At 38.7% G+C, this 19,636-nt stretch overlaps 1 protein-coding gene across 1 annotated transcript; it reads right to left on the minus strand.

Annotated features, from left to right (window-relative positions):
• Window positions 1-5,345: 5,345 nt before the first annotated feature.
• cog3 (component of oligomeric golgi complex 3) lies at window positions 5,346-19,026 on the minus strand. The gene is made up of 23 exons (XM_083921165.1): window positions 18,834-19,026; window positions 17,998-18,144; window positions 17,841-17,902; window positions 16,324-16,489; window positions 15,816-15,890; window positions 15,312-15,404; window positions 14,991-15,116; window positions 14,819-14,899; window positions 13,967-14,010; window positions 13,736-13,862; window positions 12,998-13,089; window positions 12,514-12,653; window positions 10,845-11,005; window positions 9,871-9,979; window positions 9,660-9,778; window positions 9,438-9,527; window positions 8,682-8,802; window positions 8,304-8,392; window positions 8,019-8,153; window positions 7,551-7,626; window positions 7,282-7,409; window positions 6,554-6,652; window positions 5,346-6,381 (listed from the first exon to the last, which is right to left on the minus strand). Exons 1-23 carry the CDS (start codon window positions 18,999-19,001, stop codon window positions 6,352-6,354), a joined length of 2,478 nt encoding a protein of 825 aa, XP_083777291.1. The 5' UTR covers window positions 19,002-19,026; the 3' UTR covers window positions 5,346-6,351.
• Between the last annotated feature and the right edge of the window lie 610 nt (window positions 19,027-19,636).

The raw sequence follows: 19,636 nt of genomic DNA on the forward strand, positions 1-19,636 counted from the left end.
GTTTATTAAGGTGATAATAAAGAATTGGTTCCCGTTAAAGCTCAACTGAATATCTGACGATTCATGCATTTGACGGGAGAGTTGTCACCAGAATCAACATTGGTACACAGACGGACTGGAGACTTAAACAAGAGTGCAGTCAAGGTAGTTTCTTTCTACTACTTATTATTATAATTATATCTATTATTTTAAGTTGCACTGTTTGACACCTTTCTTGTTTTGTTGATTTCAATGTGTGCCTTTTAAATTGTCTAACTTTCTTTGTCTTATTCTTCTTTCTTTCTTACACCGAGATGAGTCAAACAAAGTTTCATTATACATCCTGTATAATGACAATAACATTTAATTTATTCATTCATTATTCACATCCCGTGCTAATTAAGAATCTCTGCCCTTGGTTGGTAAATGGATGAGAATATCTGAGATAATGTATTATTATTATTTATTTAATTTACAGAAAATACATACCTGACCCCAGAAATATCAAAAGCTCCTCAGAAGAATGTGGGGTTGGCATCTGAGAAGATCAACGTGTTAAGGGGCAGAAAAAACGAAGAAGATGGTTTACAAGGACAAACACACGCGCAGGTGATCTCACTTGTAAGATCTCATTCTCTGTCTCAACTTAAGAGACGATGTCCTTGACAAAGTTGAAGCCTAGGGACGCTCAAGGAGAGGTTTCTCTGAACTTGACTGAGTATCTTTATCATTAAACTAACATTTGAAACACGCCTTTTAGAGAGACCTTACACAAATGGCGGATAGATGCAATTAGCATATATGAGGTCTTTTGTGTGTTTTAGAGATAATTTTAATATTGCCAAAGAAATACTGAAGTTTTCGTGGCCTTGTATATCCTTGTCACAGTCTAAGTTTTATCTTGTGAGAGATGATATGACATGGTATCCAGAGACACGGATTTGATTTATTCATGAAGTGCAAGTTAAAGACCTCAAAGAAGTTAATAAATTATGAAGCGTCTTTGTTTTTTTTCCTCCTCAGAGCGTTCCTAAAAACATGAAGTCTGAGTTGGAGATATCCCCAGATAATGAAGTGTTGGAATCGCTCAGCGAGGAAACTCCCCAAACTCCAGCAGCCTGCCAAAGAAAAACTGAGGAGTCTTTAACTAATCTGGACAAGGTATAGAGAAAAATGCCACTTTTAAACTGCTCTTTTTCCTCTCCTCGTAGGAATATAAATTCATTTATGGAACATGCAATTAGTCTGCGTTTGTCTCATATCAAAACTTGCCTGTCACTGCTGCAGCTTGTTTCAAAACATGCCAGACTCTAACATACTTTTTCAGTACCTCATTAACAGGAATATTTTGATACTATGTTTTTGTGACAGTGTCTTTTTGAGAAAGAAAATGTGATATGATAGTACGGAAAAAAAAAAGAAAGAAGAAAAAAAGGAAAAGAGAAATACGTCTACTCCAACAATGTTTTCAGATCCAGTCCTCAAGTGGATCAGCCTCATCAGAGGAGTCGCTGCAGACTGTGTTGAACATTTGCTGCGAGCACTGCCAGCAGCTGAAGAAACCCCTGGTGACCAGTGATCAGATAGCCAACAGTGTTGACCCAAAAGAGGTGAGAGAGTGAGTGTGCATCTAACGCATCTGTTGATGTGGTGAAATGCTCAAAAAACTGATGGGAATAAAAAAACAAAAGTGACTTTGCTCATTTTGCTACATTCAGCGTCAATGTGTGCAGCTTGGACTCGAGATGATCGTGAAAGCAAATATAAGCCATGATTATTTTAATCTTTTTGGCAACCTAACTGTGATATTTAACCACTACTGAATAATGTTGTAATGTAGAAATTAAAATACTACTAACTTTATAGCATTTAACAAGGGCCATCTGAATTTAGGTGAATTTCCCTCTCTGAAATTCCAGGGTAGTAATTTTAAGGAGTAGTATTTTTAGCCATGCTGAGAGCATGGATCAAGGGATACCAATGTTGGTTTCGTCAACCATTTTGGTCCATACTGAAATGCCTCAACATTAGATATTTGTGGTCCCCAGGGGATGACGTTTACTGACTTTGATCTTTAGTGCCATCACAAGGCTGACATTTGTGGTTCAAAGGGAAATATCTCGATAACTCAAGTGGATTGCTGTGAAATATATGACCAGCAGGTTAAACCCTTAATTTGTTCAATAGTTAGGTTATTTACCAATTACCTGCATTACGAATGACATTCCCAGCAGACTCAGAAGTATGTTGTGATTTGTACTTATTAGGAAATGTTGGCATTTAACATACTGAACTAAGATGGTGCACCTTTGTTATCATTTAACCTGCCAAATATGCCCATGTTGGTATTGTCAATGTCAGCATTTAGCTCAAAACACTGGTGTGTCTATTGTATCAGATATGCTGGAGTTTACAAACTGAGATGTCCAATCAGTGGTTCTAGGATAAGCAATCAAGCCTGAATGGATCAAATGTTCCTTTAAGTCATAAATCTAAGTCATGCTGTGGGATCTGTGCATCGAACCTGCCTAAAATACAAGAGTATGCTTATTATTACTTTGTTTTTTAAAGGGACCATACTCAACATTCATAACATTAATAGAGCAACAAACACATTTTCTATGTAAAGATACAGCGGCGTGATGGCATCGTGAGCAGAGAATAAAGTCTCTCTCCGTCTGTGTGCGTTTGTGTGTGTTGTCCGGCTGCATGTGCATGTTGTTATTTCACATATTGGCGAGGATTCTCAACCCACTTTATTTTTTTCAGTATTTCGAGTACAGCTCCTTTAAAGTGTGGTGTCTGAAAATCAGATTTGAGCAACCTGATTATTTGACTTTATTTAGATAATTTAGATTCTTATAATAATGTGACTCATTCAGAAACGTGAAAATATAATTAATAAATAAGTTTGGACACACTCTGAATTTGTGGACTTAATATGTAAATAATTACTTCTATCATTTCTTTCCAAGAGCCACCTGAAATGACCTTCTTTTCAAAGTGGAATATTTCAAGGCAATAAATCATATAATATTTGAATGTTCAGTGATGGTTTGATTATATAATTAAGCTATTGTTTAATTCCATAGTAGAAGAGTAATACTTATAAATATGAAAAAATCTATATCATTTCTACATTTTGACTAGTTTTTTTTCCTCTCTATCTCTTTGTTCCAGCTTTTCTGCTGTGAGGAGGCATGGAGGTTATCAGAGATTTTGCTGAAGGCGGCAGCGGTTATCACTGATGAAACCGTGACAGATAGAGACCCAGTGATGCAGAAAGATCAAAGGTCAGGATCGCTCTTTCCATTATTGACTTCTACCATTAAATGGTTTTGAAATTTAATTTCCGTGCAATTGAATCTCTGATGCTACATTTTCTATGATACACCAAAGGTTGAAAGGTTTGGAATTTGAAAGCTGCTCAGATCACCAGACCCCTAAAGCAGGTCTCACTCTCACTCTCACTCCATGCAGATTCAATTTATTCATTATTTATTTATATAATTATTCATCCATGTTGTAACACCTTTAACTGCATTACAGCGTACATCCAACAAATATCTGCCATCCGACGCAATCAATCTGCCGTGAAGGAAGTTTCAGTCCCTGAGATAGAAATTATAGATTCTGAAAGCATTTTCTCCTTCAGTGGGCACGTTGGACAGAAGGTATTGTCATAATGTTTGAATTTGCTGTAGAACAGCCTTTCATGACCACAGCTGAGCGTAAAGAAGCCTACATTAATCAATATGTTCGGTTCAACAGAGGTCGACACCACTTGTCAAACACTACAACAATGGTCAAAGATTTATTGTGATTTTTCCAGATGGAACTGGACAGGTGCAGTATCCTTTACGGTGAATCTTGCTGATTTACTGACATTATATCATAAATACTTAATGTTAGATTTCTCTCCTTAATCATATTTAAAAAAGCTATCCATCAGGAAGGCTTGCTGTTCTTCTATCTGCTGCACAATCAGCTGACTGGTGTTGTGTGGTCCTAGAGGACAAACACCCGCGGCCTCACATTCAGGCACTTTTCACCAGCAGAGGACAGGGTACCTGTTATCACAACAATGGCTGGATTTGGTATGTTTGGTTATTTAATCACTCATATTTTCTATCATAAATATAGATTAAATAAAATCGGCCAAATCACCAGCACTCCCGTAGAAGCATTTCAAGTGTATTTTACTACCTCCGGCCAAGAAGGTTATGTATTTGTCTCAGTTTGTCGGTTTGTCTCTAATTATGAGAGGGGCTTATAAGGCGTGTTTAGACTTTTCTATGGAAAAGGGCAACAGATTTAAACATGAAATTTGCAATGGCATTGTTATTTCAGCTGTCCTTGTTTTTGATGTGGGAGATTTTTTTTTTTTTCTTGTGTTTTTGGATTTTACGTTTGTGTCAGTTTGTATTTGTTTTGTAACATCTTGGGACCATGTTGGAAATAAGTGTTTTCACTTGAACATTTAATCCTTTGAATTCCTGTGTTCTGTTCATAACCCATAAACTAAATCAGTCGATAAAATTGCAGACAGAAATAACAACTTGTCTGTGTCAGAGAGTAAAACAGCAAGCTGGTTCCCTTTATCAGGGTGAATCTGACTCCATGGGGAGGCACCTACTGCAGTGACACCGGAGATTTGAAGAAACAATGGTGCTGGCTTAACAATAAGCATCACGTTCATGTTCCACCCTACCAACCTCTCGGCCTGACGCTGAGCCCAAACCTCAATATCCGCATCAGATCTCAAGAGCACATCTGCATCACTTTCACCTCTGGCAAGCGCAGTGTACGGCTTAATGTAGGGTCAAAATTGAAAGTAAGTTATTGTTGCTTGTGGTATGAATATTCATTTGAAGCAACGGATACAAGGGATGAGAAAAGTAAACCCACTTTCAGGACAAATCATTGATTCTGCTTTACTTTATATTTCCTTGCTGTCGCAGCCGAATCAAGGCAAAGGTCCAACGCTGCCGGGCCCTGACATGCTTCAGAGGTATCTGCAGCAGAAGAGTGCAGAGATCAATGTCCTGCTTCAGAACATCCAGTCCCTCACCTATCAAAAGACTGTCAGTCGAAGGAAGGTCAAGCCCCTGCAAAGCCTCATCTCACAGATGGAAAGACGGCGGCTGCCAACAAAACAGCAACAGTCTGCCAAGAAGACCCCCTAAAGCCGATGATGTCCTTGAATGGCAGTTCCTCATTTGTGTGAAGCGACACGTACTTTTAGTGTTCAGAGAATTTGAATTCAATGACAAAGTGCTTTCTAGCAATAAAACCAAAGAACATCATTAACCTTTTTCTTTTTAATCAGAATGTCCATAAATAGTATAACTGTACACACAATTTAACATAGGACAAACCAAAAGCAAATGTCACATTGCCAGTGTCCTGTTAGCTTTGTTACTTTGCAAAGACCACAAGGAAACATACCCATAAATCATAAAGTATACAGTGCAAAACTGCCAAGGTCGACAACCATTATTTTGCCACAGTAAAAGCATATTAGTTGTAATCAACCTATGTATAAAAAGGAAAAAAGTATAAAACATTTTTTTTTTACATATTTGCAACAGAATAACAACAACATTCATGAGAAGAACGTGGAAGAATCTTTAAGACAAAGTCTAGTGGATTTTGCTATGATTAGAGCGGGAAAACTATTGAACCTGAGCGTCCTGTAGCACACCAAACTATCATAGAGTTCTACTGAATATTTCAAAGGCTGTTACATTTTAAAATAGAAGAATAAAATATTTTTGCAGCATTTTTTTCTCGTTATCCTTCCAAACCCATTGAGGGAATCTAGGCATTTGAATGCAAGCCCCCTTACTGGCCATTAGCTACGTGGCTGCTGAACAACCCTTTAGTGCCTCTTTTTGCACACCCAAAGTGTCCTTGTCTGAACCCTCTTTATACAATCCGCCCGCCCCGTCCTCACGAAGTGTGCAAATTCTATTTATTCAAAACAATTTGGTGTTGACAGAGATGCAACTGTGATGACATACCCACCCTTGTCGAAATGAATTTCTCCTTCGTGAAAACAACCCTAACCACAACACAACTTTCAATTTAAGTAAAAAACAAACGAACAAAAAAAACAAAACAGTACCCAAAATAATAGCCTCCACTTCCCAGTTTGTTATGGACTTCCAGATAAAGATAAATACCTGAACCTCAACATACTTGTAGCTACTTCAGCCTCTGTGAGAGAATCTTTGGCCTTGTGCCGGTCAAGCTCGCGGCTCAGGTAGAGCCTCTCAGCATCCGCAGCCTCACAGCTCCTGGTCGTGGTTGGAATTATCCCATTGCTATTCAGAGGGTGTTTCACCAGCACCGCCACACCAAATTTGGACATTACTTATTCACAGACAGCAGTAGGTTAATCTGAAAGAGAGCCGTAAAAAAAAATGATGAGTGCTCACTGTGACTGGAGCTGCCGTATGTTATCTTTACTTTCTCCACTTAAGTTGCTCTCAGCAGTTTTTGATGTTGCAGAGGTATTATTAAAACTATGTCAGGTGCCCCTTGGTGCTGCGCTAATCCCGCAGTACTGTACCTGCTCCATCGATGGACATGCAATGATTTGAAGGTCTTCTCCGCTGTATTCGTCCTGAAGCAAAGCGTGTAGTCTTTGGAATACCTGCTGGATGTTATTCTGTGGGAAAAAAGCCATCCTATTACTGAGTGCTGGAGGGAAATTAATACTACATTTCCATCTGGCCTATGTCCCCTCACTATCTTGTTTCCATGTCAACCGCAGAATTTTGTTTCCCTCTCATTCAGCTTCACTTGGCACCTTGATGAACAGTACACAGGCAGCACAAAGATTTCTCTATTTAAGTTCAATCTCACTGATGGTTTCAAGCTAAAGGCAAATTCTCACAGCCAAACTTAAACAAAAAGGGTCAAGCCAAGACTAAATTCAAACACAGGATTTATGGATATATCTCCAAAATTGATTGGCAGGCCTTAAACTACAGTGACTAAGCATGGCTATTGAATAAATGTAATTGTTTCTGATGCTGTGAGGTACGTATACATGGCTATATCTGTACACACAGCTAGTTCAATGTCTAAGAGGGTAGAGAATCGCAAATGCACTCACCTGTGATACATTTGAATAACCTCTCATTTTCATCATTTCAGGAAATTACTGATTTGACCTTTAAGTTCAAGTGCCTTCTATTCCTGCTTTGTAAATACTGTACAAATGATTTATTTGCACTTTAACAAGGACCGACTCATGCATGATATATACAAAAACCTAGCGTTTTTGCCACCCACCCGGACAGGCTTGAAAAGGATGAACTCAGTGTCTCTATTGGCTAAGTACAAGGACATGCTCTGTAAAGTGCTTGGCAGCTTGCTCTTCATCACCCGGTAGGTAGCCATCACTATATCGTTGATCTTTGCTGTGAAAAAAGGGGGAAAAGAAGTATTGAGGAAAAGCTTAAAAAAATAAATAAAACACTGACATGCCCTCCAGCATGTGCTATACAAGTTTGTATCAATTACAGCATGATGTCAGTGGTGTTTCCTGAGACAAATCTTACCTGGCTGTGCCCAAGGTTGCTGAGACAGACTGTATGTGGGACCACCTTGGATAGCCATAGTTTTAAGAGCTGCAACCTGAGTGCGGTCAAAACAAAGCATTAAAGTTTGAAAAGACTTCAGTTGCGCTGATGTAACGTTAAGCCATGCAAACAAGCACAAGAAGTTGTAAAGCCAATTTGGCCAATTTAACAGAGGGTTGAATTAGACCGACTAAACAAGTTACTTAAATCAAATTAAACAGTAAACAAAAAGACATATTTAATTATTTGAGAGCACTATGAAATATAAAAATGCACGCGCAAACACACGCAACACAATTTAATCTTCGGTTGTGAGTAACGTACCGAGACCTTCAGTGGATAAGCAAATTACTTTTTAAAGGGTTTTAAAGGTGAGAGCTGAAAAAAAAAATGAAGGTCAGGATGAGCCGTCAGTGCCGGAGGCAAAGTCTTCCTTCTAACACTTACCTTGGTGAGAAACTCCTCAAGGTTCCCCACAAAGATCTGAGTATGCTGCTGGATGAACTGCTCACAGCTGAACTTCAGGTTTCGGTCCACATCCTTCTTCGAGTCAATGTAGTGCTCCTTTATCTCTGGCGTTCCCTGGGGGCCACAGAGACGAAGGGTTTAGCAATATCAAGTGGTGCTTCCCAAAGGCAGGGCGGTATCAAAGCACATAAAGTGTATGGTAGGTTTAATAAAATAGGCAAAGAAATAAATAAATAAATGGATTTAAAAAAAAAAAAACACTACCTCCAATAGGAATTCAAGTATGGCGTTGTGACTGTTAAGTCGGAAGAAATTGGGAACAGCCTTAGGGTTCAGGATTTTGAAGGCAGCATCTTCACACAAAGCAGACAGATTAAATCTGGGCTGGTGTAGAATTAGAGTGCCCTCTAGTGCTACAAGTTTAATATGACCTTGACTGAGATGAGGGTGATAGGAGGAGCGAATCTGCCCTGTGAGCCATCGGTTAATGTACATTATGGTGTTGGATTACACTGTAATTTCCACATTAATTGTTGCCACCGGTGCATGTGATATGCACAAGTTGCTTAATGAGCATGAGAATGTAATGACTGGCTTTATGGAGCTGAACACCAATGTTCCCTCCACCTTTAATTATCTTACCTCGCGTTTTCTTCAGGTCCAGTGAGATTTCCTTGATGGCAAAATCGGTGTGAAATGGGGCAATCTGTTCACGCACTATCAGCAGGTGCTTGATCAGGAAAAGTTGTCCATCTATTTGCGTCTACAGGAAGTGATAGCACACTGTTAAATCCACACTGCAGGCTGCCAACACAAAAGGACATCTGCTGACTATCGAAACTACAGAGAACATTAAAAAAAGCACAGGCTTAGAGACGATAAGGGAATATGTCTAATTGATAACTGCTGATTAACCATAGCTGGAAAGGGACATATTACTGTGGCAAAAAAGGCAGCTGAAATCACTTATTGCTTAGCTAGCGACTAAAACATTGGGATAAAAAAAACATAATCAACATGGGGTGGGAACACATCCTCTGAGATTGATGCTGCTGCTTTAATTTGAAGTACTAGGTTGAAATGGGCCAGTTAGCACAGATAGACGGCAAATTTGAAGGTGAGAGAAGTCCATAAATAAAGGATGGTCTGCTGAACACTCTGTAGAGTATAATAAAGCACCCATTAAAATAAACTTTAAACGACATCCCAGCTGCTTTAGTTAAGGATCCCGTAGCCGGAAGGCCTTTGACTAACAGAGCGCATTTTATCTAAGCGGGAACTTATCTTATTTATTATGTCATAAGAAAGGCACACTTACAGCTATTTTTAGAACAATAAAAATCTGGAAAGTTTGGTAAATACAAAAACCATACTCTACTGCTAAGCATGGGTGCCAACCTTGTTTTTAAGGATGATATCTGAAGCTTTAAGTAAAGACTGGATGCAGGCAGATAAGGCTTCTTGAGATAAACCCTGGAAGACAGCTCTCTGGAAAAAGACCAAGTCACAGAAGGAAAAAAGAATAAGAAATGCAAATGTAGAAAAACTATACATCCCAAATCCGTTCATATTTTAGGATAGGACACTATAAATTAGCAACCAGTAAAAACTTAAACTCACATCTATACATCTGTAGAGCTTGGACAGACAAACCAGCGTCCGTCTGACCGTAGGGTACCACATGCCGTGCAGATCAGCAGGGGAAATAGATGGCTGTAGGCGTGATGCTTCGACACTCCCTGTATTCATTGAATAAAAGGAGGAATAGCCATCAGGCATCTACAACACCGAAAGTTGTAAAGAAAAGGTGCCATCATCTGGAAAAACAGACCAGCATTGCTGTTTCTTCTGCTATCAGGATCTTCAAGCTGAACATCAGAAAACATGGACTCTTGGGACATCTGCTTTATCTGCTCTTCCTTCAAGCTCTGAGCAATTTTCTGTAGGCAAGAGCGAGAAAGTGTCAGATTCTTCTTTTTCCTTTTGCTTAAAGAACAGGTTTCAAAAGCTAAATCAACAGGAAAAAAAAGATTTACTTTCTAAACAAGTCTCAAGAAAGACAGAGAGCCAGATAAACATCTAAAGAAATATCTAGGGCATTCCGGGGATTTCATATTAACAAAATTGTGTGGACGCAACACATTTAGGGGTTGTTAATCGTCGGTTAAGACTCAAAAGGTATTAAATCAGACATTCACAAAGACCTTCCAAGGCCTTACATTTGAATAATGCATCATGCTTTTAAAGAAAACTGCAGAAAGTTAGTTTTTTTTCTCCTTTGCTTCAATAGGAAGTCTACATGTTTTAAAAAGCTTAACATAAGGCAGAAATATCATTTTATATTTTATCTTATTTTAGTACTTCTGATTGCTCTGTACCGCTGCTACGATGACCTAATTTCCCCTCGGGGATAAATAAAGTTATCTATCTATCTATCTATCTATCTATCTAGAATATGCCCTGCACTACCAGGGAGATTGGGCACTGAGAAAATAGTGTACATGCAACGCACTTAGAAGCTTTCAAACTCAAAGGCATATTTAACTTCAGGTGCAGACCTTACAAGGCATAAATATATGTACATTTCAACTTAAAACATGGCGGACAACACAAGCATTTTGAAAACCATTACCCGAGGCATTGGGAATGTTGGACAGACATTTTTCCTCATTTTTGACATTTCATAGACAAGACAATTAACCCCAAAAAAAGAATCGACACATGCTGCAGTTGTAATTACATCCATGTTGTGTAAAGCCGGTTGAGTAAGAAGACACGAAGAACGACCTCCCTTTAAGGACTTACCTCCATCATCTCCAGTTTCTCAGGGTAGGCCAGATCCCCTGGAGCTGGGTTGTAGCCTGTAATATCGGTCTGGATGTAAATGTGAGTCCTGTAGACCAGCCTCTCCTGGACATCCTCCAACATCTGCTTCACCATTGCGTCAAAGGCCCCCAACTGAGTAGCTTCATGAAAAAAGGTTAGCAGCCAGTTTATGGTTGAACCTATGTCAAAATCACAACACTTGCTTTCTAGCTCAAAACTTAACTGTTAATAGGTGGATCAGATACAAGTCCCATGGGGTCTACTAATGTGATGTATGTGATGGGAAATCAGAACAGGTGATTGAGAATTAAATAAAAAACTAAAAGCAAGGTTCTTTTCCATCAAAGTATTTATGTTTGAAAGAAAAAGACTTCCTTTTGGGTTTGTTTTTTTCAAAAATGTAAACTTTCACTAGACTTTGTATACATACCAACTCACTAGAGTGGTCTGCCGACTTCACAAAACCTTGGTGTAATTTTTGATCACCTTCAAGAAAAAGTTTGTCATTTTGCACATTAAATATTCTTGCCGTGAGACAGAGTTAGGTGAGAAAATCCATACATCTCTCAAGGCTGCATGGTAAACATTACCGCTAGCAGCCGGAAACAGAAAGAAACGGCTAGCCTGGCCCTGTCAAGGGTAACAAAATAAGCCTGGAAGCACCACTAAACATGATGCATCTGTACAAAAACATAAAGTGTAAAATAGGGTTTCTCAACGGGGGCTGTAATGCCCCCTGGGGGGCATTCGTACAACATAGGGTGGTGCTGGGAACAAGTTTTTTTTTTATTTTAAACTTTCATAGTTTTTAAATCTATTTAGTACAAAAATAGCCTTTTTTCATTAGGGATTTCTAACCCTGTAATGTCTCAACTACATTTTACTGTCTATCTATGCTTAGAATAACAGTGGTCATACAGCGCAGTACCGTCCTGCACAGGCCTGGACTCATTACATCAGTTATCGTCATGATCTCTATAGAGACGGCGATTAACATAACCCAAGTTCGCGGGTTAACAGTTCACACAATTCACTGTGAGGTTCTCAACTTTTATAAACACATCACAATCAAACATGGCGGATTAGCAAGAAAAAAAGCCAACAGTACAATGTCAATGCTGAAACCCTTGTGGTTACAGGAACATTAAATAAAAAAGAATCCTGATAAAGCATCCAAAGATCCAGTCTACGTCAAGTCTCATAACGTGTAGGAGTGGGGCAGTGGATCAAGGTAAGGTCAAGGGGGGCATTTACTCAAAAAAGGTTGAGAACCATTGGTTTAAACAACAAATCTCTGTCTCCTGGGGATTATGCATCAGACTATTTCTTGGGAGTAGGAACGTCCTTTTGTCTTCACTATCTGCAGGGCAACTAGTCCTAAACAAGCAGTAGTCTGGTACATAACCCTAATAAAAAAAGAGATTAGGCGTTTGTACACTTTGGTTTTTATATGCATTTCCAGGCAAATAAGTCTAGCTATTTTTATTTCAAACAAAAAATACAATATGTGCCAAAAGTTGAGGTTTTTCCAAACTTTTATAATAGATCTGTCTCCTCACTCCAGCACAGCTGTATCTTAGTGACTCATCTTTTAACACCCCCATGTGACAAGGGAGAAGCTTTGAGGAGAACAAAAGCTTTTACCTACCATTGTTATGAACATGGTCTTCCAGCATCTCATTCTTGAGGATACTGCAGAGCTCAGAGAGGGTTTCCAGGTGGATGATGTGGATGATTAAAGGTCGGAGGACATCATACAGGGACAAACATAACTTCTCTAGCAGCTCACTGTCAGGGATTAAACAGCATTTAATTGCTTTGTACAACTGAGAGAAGTCTAAAATTATACTTTCCGTTCTTTTCAACCTATGACTTTTCCATCAAGTTAAGGAATAAAGTAATGACTAAAAATAATTTTGCAAACTCTTAAACACAAGTATTCTCTCAAATGGTAATACAAACTGTCCATGCTGTTGAAATTAGCATTTTAAGCACTCAACATATCAAGCAAAGCTATCGCATTTTGAAGCATAACGCCTTGAACAAACACATCCTGCCTGCATGTGTGCTACAAGACAAAGGCTCTCTGTATGCTCATTGATCATGTTACTAAGGAGGCGGTTGGTACTCACTCTAGTTTAGGCGTAGGTTTAGAGAAGAACTCATTGTACAGTTGGTGTTCATCCTGGCAGACGTGGACCATAAAGGCACAGCCACTGCGAACCTGTACAAATACACATAATGAAAACCTGCGTCGGTGTCTACCAATACTTTGCTTTTGACTTCACTTTAAACAAGCAAACATCCTTCCACATAAGTGATGCAGGCGCCCATTACAGCAATCATAAACAAGATACATAACCTTTCAAGTTTCATTAAAAGGAAAACCTCGGACAGGTGGTGCGGCTGTTATGACGTTTGTTGTATTAAATTCTGACCTTTAATTATAGCATCCCTATTAAGCCAATTAAGTGTTTTTAAATGCCACTACAGCATCAAAATACATACTCTGCCCAGGTGCCAAAAAAATATCTCTGAAGTATCAAATTAGAATAAAAATTTTATACCATGAATTACTGTGCAAACCTTTAGGTCAGTTACATTTTTAAACACTAGAGGAATATAGTCACAGCTTTATTGCTGAGGTATGAAAGAGTATACAAACAACAATCTGCACAGTAACTCTCTTGTGAACAAAACAAGAGTTTGTTTTGGATTGCCTGCTGTGCAGAATCTCATTTATCATGTGCACAGCTTTGTGTCTGCAACAAACATCTAGAAAATATCCTAGAGGGAGCATACTGTGCATTCTTTGCAAGCTCAAATGTCACCTAAAGGGCAGTTCTTTGTTTGAACAATTCATGCCTTACCAGAGCGCAGTGGTCTTTGCTGTTTTGATTGGTCAGGTCAGTAATGGTGGATGCAATGCTGGGACTGAGGAGCAGCTCTCTCTGGTCAAGGTAGACTTGATGGATTTCATCTAGGAGCTGATGGTATCTGCTCACATCAATAAAAAGGAATTAGTTAATTAGGCACAAGAACTGTGGGAAAAATATAACAGGAATGATGCTACTTTATTCTGTAGAAATGTAGACACTCACTCTGGAATCTTCTCTGCTCGCTGTTCTATCTGTTCGATCAGTGACTGAAAGAAGAAGAAGTGCCAATAAAAAGACTAGAATTACTGCATGCAGTTGTTTGACGCCGCAAAACAGTCAACTTGCAGCCAAACTGTCCAGACTTACATAAAACATTTAGTGAAGACTTTGAATGGAATTGAATAAAATAGGTATTAAGTGTATTTTGGGGGAAAACGTGGATGCTTTACATACATCTTCAACTTGGCAGCACGGGAGCTCTATACAGTCATCACAGTATCAAGGTGGCCACCCAAGAATAGTGTCGCTATTTCAGTATCTGACCAAATGTGAATATGAAATAGTTATGGTGCTAAATAAAGTGTTTTTGCAGAAAGGTTTGATGGCACAGTGATGTTGACTTTTGACCTTTTGGATATAAAATGTCATCACTTCATCATTTGTATCCTCTTAGACATTTGTGTGAAAACGTGTCATAATAAGCCTAGGAATTGTTGAGTTATGGTCAAAAATTTGTTTTATTAGCTTGACCTTTGACCACCAAAATGTAATCAGTTCATCCTTGAGGCCCAGAAGACATTCTCTCAAGGCTTTCTTGAGACATCGCGTTTACAAGAATGGGACTAACATGAGGTCACAGTGACCTTGACCTTTGACCTCCAAAATCTAGTCAGTTCACACTTGAGTCCAAGTGGACATTTGCACCAAAATTCCCTCCAGGGATTCCAGAGATATTGCATCCAAGATAGACAGACAACCGCCAAACATAATGCCTCATGCCACAACTAATGCCAGCGCAGAGGATAAAAATGATCCATGCATAATTTCAGTGGGTAATAAAAATAGTATACTCACTCTAACTTTAGGTGCAGCTGCTCTATACTTAACATAGTAAAGAGTAAAGGCATTGTCCGCATTGGTCAAGCCCATTGGATCCTGGGAGGGACAAAAAAAATAAACAAGTATTGATATTGGACTAGACAGTATGAATGCCTCTGTAGGAGGAGGAAATGTGACTTTTCCTTACCCTTTTCGTTAACTGGCTTGTGAGATGCTGCAGAGTGTTTACAATGTGGATCTTCATGAAGTGCATAGCTTTAGAGAGACATTGTTTAAACTTGGCCAAATAAACCGGATAGTCCTTGAAATTGGGCTGCAATTATCAGAGATAAGCAAGTTAGATCACTTTAATTGGGATCACATACCACACATTGAAATGCATAGCTTATACAGTTAAACCAAGTCCACAGCATATTGTTACATCCTTGTTTCATTATTCTAAAGTTGGTAATAAAATGAGATTTGCACAAACAGAACTGACATTCTGCTGAGAGTGCAAGCTACTTACATGTGAAGAAACATATTCAATGCAGTCATCCAATTTCGACAGCATTGGTATAAAGCCTTCACTATTTACAGACAAGGTTGGTGAGTTCAGTTTCTGTAAAGGCAAAGAAAAAGCTTTTTAAGTAATTCAAAAAACAAACAATTATAATCTCCCAGCTTTGATATCAAAACTTTGTTTTTTTCATTTGGCAGTGACACTGCCAGATATGTGGCATTTTTACTTTGAAACCAAGCCAAAGTCAAAGCTATAGAAACATGTTTTCAGATTTCACTTTGATGTTTGAAAGATTCAGGAGATGAAAGGTAATTTGATGAGTACATTTTATGACACGTTTTGCGAAATAATGACGTAGGAAATGTGCTTTGACATCCAGGTTCTTCAGAATAATGTTCTTTAATCTTGTATATAACTGCTGATCTTTAATATTGATTAAGTTAATATCTAATTAGCGATTTACATGCACATAATGTTTCATGATGCAGACAACAAAATAACCCAGCCTACCGTGTTTATGTTTTCTAACTCATTAAAATATGACAGTTTCTGCTGTATGCTCTCTGCCAGGTCAACAAGCTCCGACTGCAAAGAGATAAAACAACAAACACAGTTTATATGACATGGCAGTTTCATTTCAGTTCAGCTCAAGCACCTTGAATGGTCCAATCTGCATACATTTGTGACCATAAGCAGCTATCTAAAAGAAGGAAAACTGCTGTGCTAAGATATTAAATTCCACAGAAAAATTGAGCAGCAGACTGATTTTCTTGACCTGCAGAATGCTTTCCAGCAAACCTTTTTTTCCAAGCTGTTCTGAACTAGATACTGTACGGTATTTCCAGTCATCTCAGGTGACTGGCTGTTACCACAGTTGTTTTTACACAACTCAAAACAGATGCAGAGTTTTTAGACCATACAGAGAGTGAATTCTGTAGTTCCTTAGTTTTGATTTTCATGTTTGCAAATACTAAATATTCAGCTTGCCCTGGACTATAGGAAAAAATGTGCAGCTTACCTGCTCTTTTAGGAGCTGTTCACAGGCCTCATGCAGGGTGCCGGTCTTATTGGACACAAACAGATACTGTTTCTGTAGGGAGTTTAAATGCTCCAAAGCAGTGCTGACGTCTTTCAGGATAGCATCACACTGTTCCTGGTAGCAGTTTAGATCATCTCTGGTTTTCCTGAGGGGAAGGGGTTTCCAGAGCAGTTTGACAATGTTTTAGCAGAAAAGTCGATACATTTCATTAATGGGTTGGAACATTCAAGCATGTTGCACTTGTGATCGCACTTTAAACAGGCTGTGCTCCACCAGCTGTCATAGGTATGAAACCGGGCTAGTTTTATGACGGGTGTGGGATGTGTGACGAGCAAGCACATTGTCATTATATATTTCTATCATCTGTACACACTACTGTTGTGCTGTTCAAGGTTTGTTTTTTGTTTTTTTAAATGGGGTTGCATGAGGTACTTATCCATAGTCAGTGTATTACCTACAGTATATAGCGGTCAGCATGGAGATCGAAAAGTGGCTGATGGTACGCCACGGTGGTATAGTGGAATAAGCCTACACCTGGAGTGGTATGTCGGTCAGTACAGCAGCATGCTCTTATCTCCAGAGTTGCAACCTGCTTGTGTTACACTGGTACGACATACAGTAAAGTAATCATATATATTTTCCTATGTACACAATGTTAATATTACAGCTAGCCTAACATAGCTATTGTGAGCGTAGCCACCGTAGCAACTTATGCCCATAGACTGTGCTTATGCCACAATGATAGCAACCATTCACTCATTTAAAGAAGCTTATTTATGGTGATTACCAGTAATAACTACTATACTACTTATGGCTGGTTAATGTTCTGCGACATGGAGTTTTATATGATGTAACGTTCTACTATTAAAAAAAGACTATAACAATACAAGTAATGTTAGCATTTTTAACGTTAGTTTGCTCTACATTTCTATTATTGATTAGTCAGACTGGCTATAGTTAGCTAAGGCTGGCAATAATATTGGGTATATATCGGCAATGGTATATGAAATTACTCTACTGTATCTAACTGACAGTGGCCATTTCAAGAAGCACAAATGGTGCGTGCTGGTGGAACACAAGCGACATGACAGTCCAGCGAGTGGCTTAAGCAGCAGCAGATTTAAACAGGGCTGTCTGCCAGGTTAAGTGGTGAAAATGTTGTACATATAAGTTACACTTATACTGATATTGGTGGGACATTTTTTGGTGACTAAAATATGTTGACCTGCTGCCCCCATTCACAGCAGTACATTGCTTAGCTTCAATGCCTGTCCTCCTGCCTGCATTTCCAAACTGAGGGCGTTCCAACCAACATCTACTGTAGTAACACAATGAATATGGAGAAGTACCTCATAACAACACAGCTTCAAAAAAATCTGAACTATCCCTTTAACCACTTTAAGAAGCTTAACTCTAAGCCTGGACCCCCTCTAAACAAGCATATGGCCAATACATTCAGTACATTGTTGGGTAAAGCACTTAAAACATGGATGCACCTGTATTTTGCGCTCTCATCCTGGTCCATGTTTGCTTGTAACTTGGCAAACCAGGCAAAAAACTGCAACATAAATTGGCACTGTATTAAAACCACACATCTTAGTATGTATGAATTGACCGGCTAACACATGGTTTACTGCTGGCAAAGACAGTCACCTGTTGTGCCGTTTCTATCCTGTCGTTTTCCATATCGAGCATCTGGAAACCCTTGAGCAGGACATCCTCCGTGGACGCAGGGACAGTCGCCGTGAAGGGGGACTGCAAGGACCGCGACGAAAGGCTGCACAAGTCCTCAATGGGCAACTGCAAAACAAAGAAAAATGGAAAATGTAATATTTGGTTTTGTCAGATACGATGCTAAATATGAGAAATAATACTTAATTATCAATCACATAATATTTTTTGCAGAACTTTACATTCATAAATGTAAATTTGCCAAAGTAAAACCTAATTTTAATGTGTTCAAAAAAGAAATGGGGTTATATATTAAGACAATTACTTAATCAAAAAACTAAAAAAAAAAGCCATCAAAACTGTAAGATTGTGCTCCCTATTTCATGTTTTCAATGAATTTATTTTCAATTCTTTAATGATCCCTGGCATGATTTGTTATTTATTAATTGTTTTGCTTTTCTACTCCTTTGTTTTTGTGTATATGTTTTCATATTTCTGCGAATTATTAGATCTACTTAAAAATACCTGATGTGTTATCGTTTTTTTCTGATATGTAATGGAAACCAAGTTGAAATTAAATTGTTTTAAAATGTAAATTAAATTAAAAAACTGCAAAACAAAGCAGGACTCTCTGTTTCTAAACATACCAAACAAGCCTACAAGCGATAATTCTGTGATATAACACCTTTATTGTCTTGTTTACATGGCAGAGAGTAGACTTAAATTCATACAGTGGTGTTAGCTGACCTCACTGACGTTAAGAAAGTAAGTTAGCAACCCTGTTAGCTAAGCTAGCTGGCTCCAGAGTAACACCTCACCTCTGACGGGATAGAAAGCGTTTCAGCCGCCGCTCGGATCTCCAGGAGAGCGTCCATTTGTTTCTCCGTGAGAGGAGCCATGGCATCGGTGCGGCGATCCCATAGTGACAGTTTCTCCCGGGTTTCTTTATCTGTTATGTCCAGAAGGGACAGATCTGTGGACGCCATCGTCACTTTGTACAGCAATCAACGTCAGCAGCAGGAGCAACGCGCAGGTACTTCCTGTTCCGGGATCGGGGGCGGAGCTTAGTGAAGTAGCTGATCTGATACATAGACTGTATAATGAATTATTCATTAAACAGTCTATGATCTGATCCAGTGAATTTTTGTGAATCTTTTTTTTTTTTTAAGTCCATGATTGAATCCGAGTGAATCACGTCTGAAAAAAAGGTGGATTTACTTAGGTTGAATATGTAGAATCTTTATAAACAGCTATATTTAAAATAAAAACATAAATAAAAATACCCCCAGGGGGCGTTTTGAGGAGTACAGAATGAAAGTATTGTTTTTCCTTTAAAACGTACTACTTATTAATATGTAATTTTTTTTGACGGGTTTGACGATGACTTTCTGTCACGTTTACATTGTACCAGCCAATAGCGGTCAGCATTGCAGGTTGCAAGGGTTGTCTGTTGCTAGGCTACAGTAATAAGGAATCATTTTGAGTTGAGAGCTAGCTAATCCATTACACACCACTCAAAGAAAGACTTCCAGTTGAAGACTCACTAACGTTAAATACTGTTGTAAAATTAAATGATTAGTCGGAATTAGTGGTTACCCTGTATGATTCTTCACTTGACATA

Source organism: Echiichthys vipera (assembly GCF_963691815.1).
Source record: "Echiichthys vipera genome assembly, chromosome: 10".
NCBI lineage: Eukaryota > Metazoa > Chordata > Actinopteri > Perciformes > Trachinidae > Echiichthys > Echiichthys vipera.

What these genes read in the sequence shown, in the direction of transcription:
- cog3 (XM_083921165.1), bottom strand. Translation starts at nt 19,001, where the DNA reads ATGGCGTCCACAGATCTGTCCCTTCTGGACATAACAGATAAAGAAACC. An exon ending in TTGAATATGTTTCTTCACAT is followed by an intron (nt 15,117 to 15,311) that starts GTAAGTAGCTTG and finishes TGATAATTGCAG; the next exon opens with CCCAATTTCAAGGACTATCC. An exon ending in CAAGCCAGTTAACGAAAAGG is followed by an intron (nt 14,900 to 14,990) that starts GTAAGGAAAAGT and finishes TGTCCCTCCCAG; the next exon opens with GATCCAATGGGCTTGACCAA.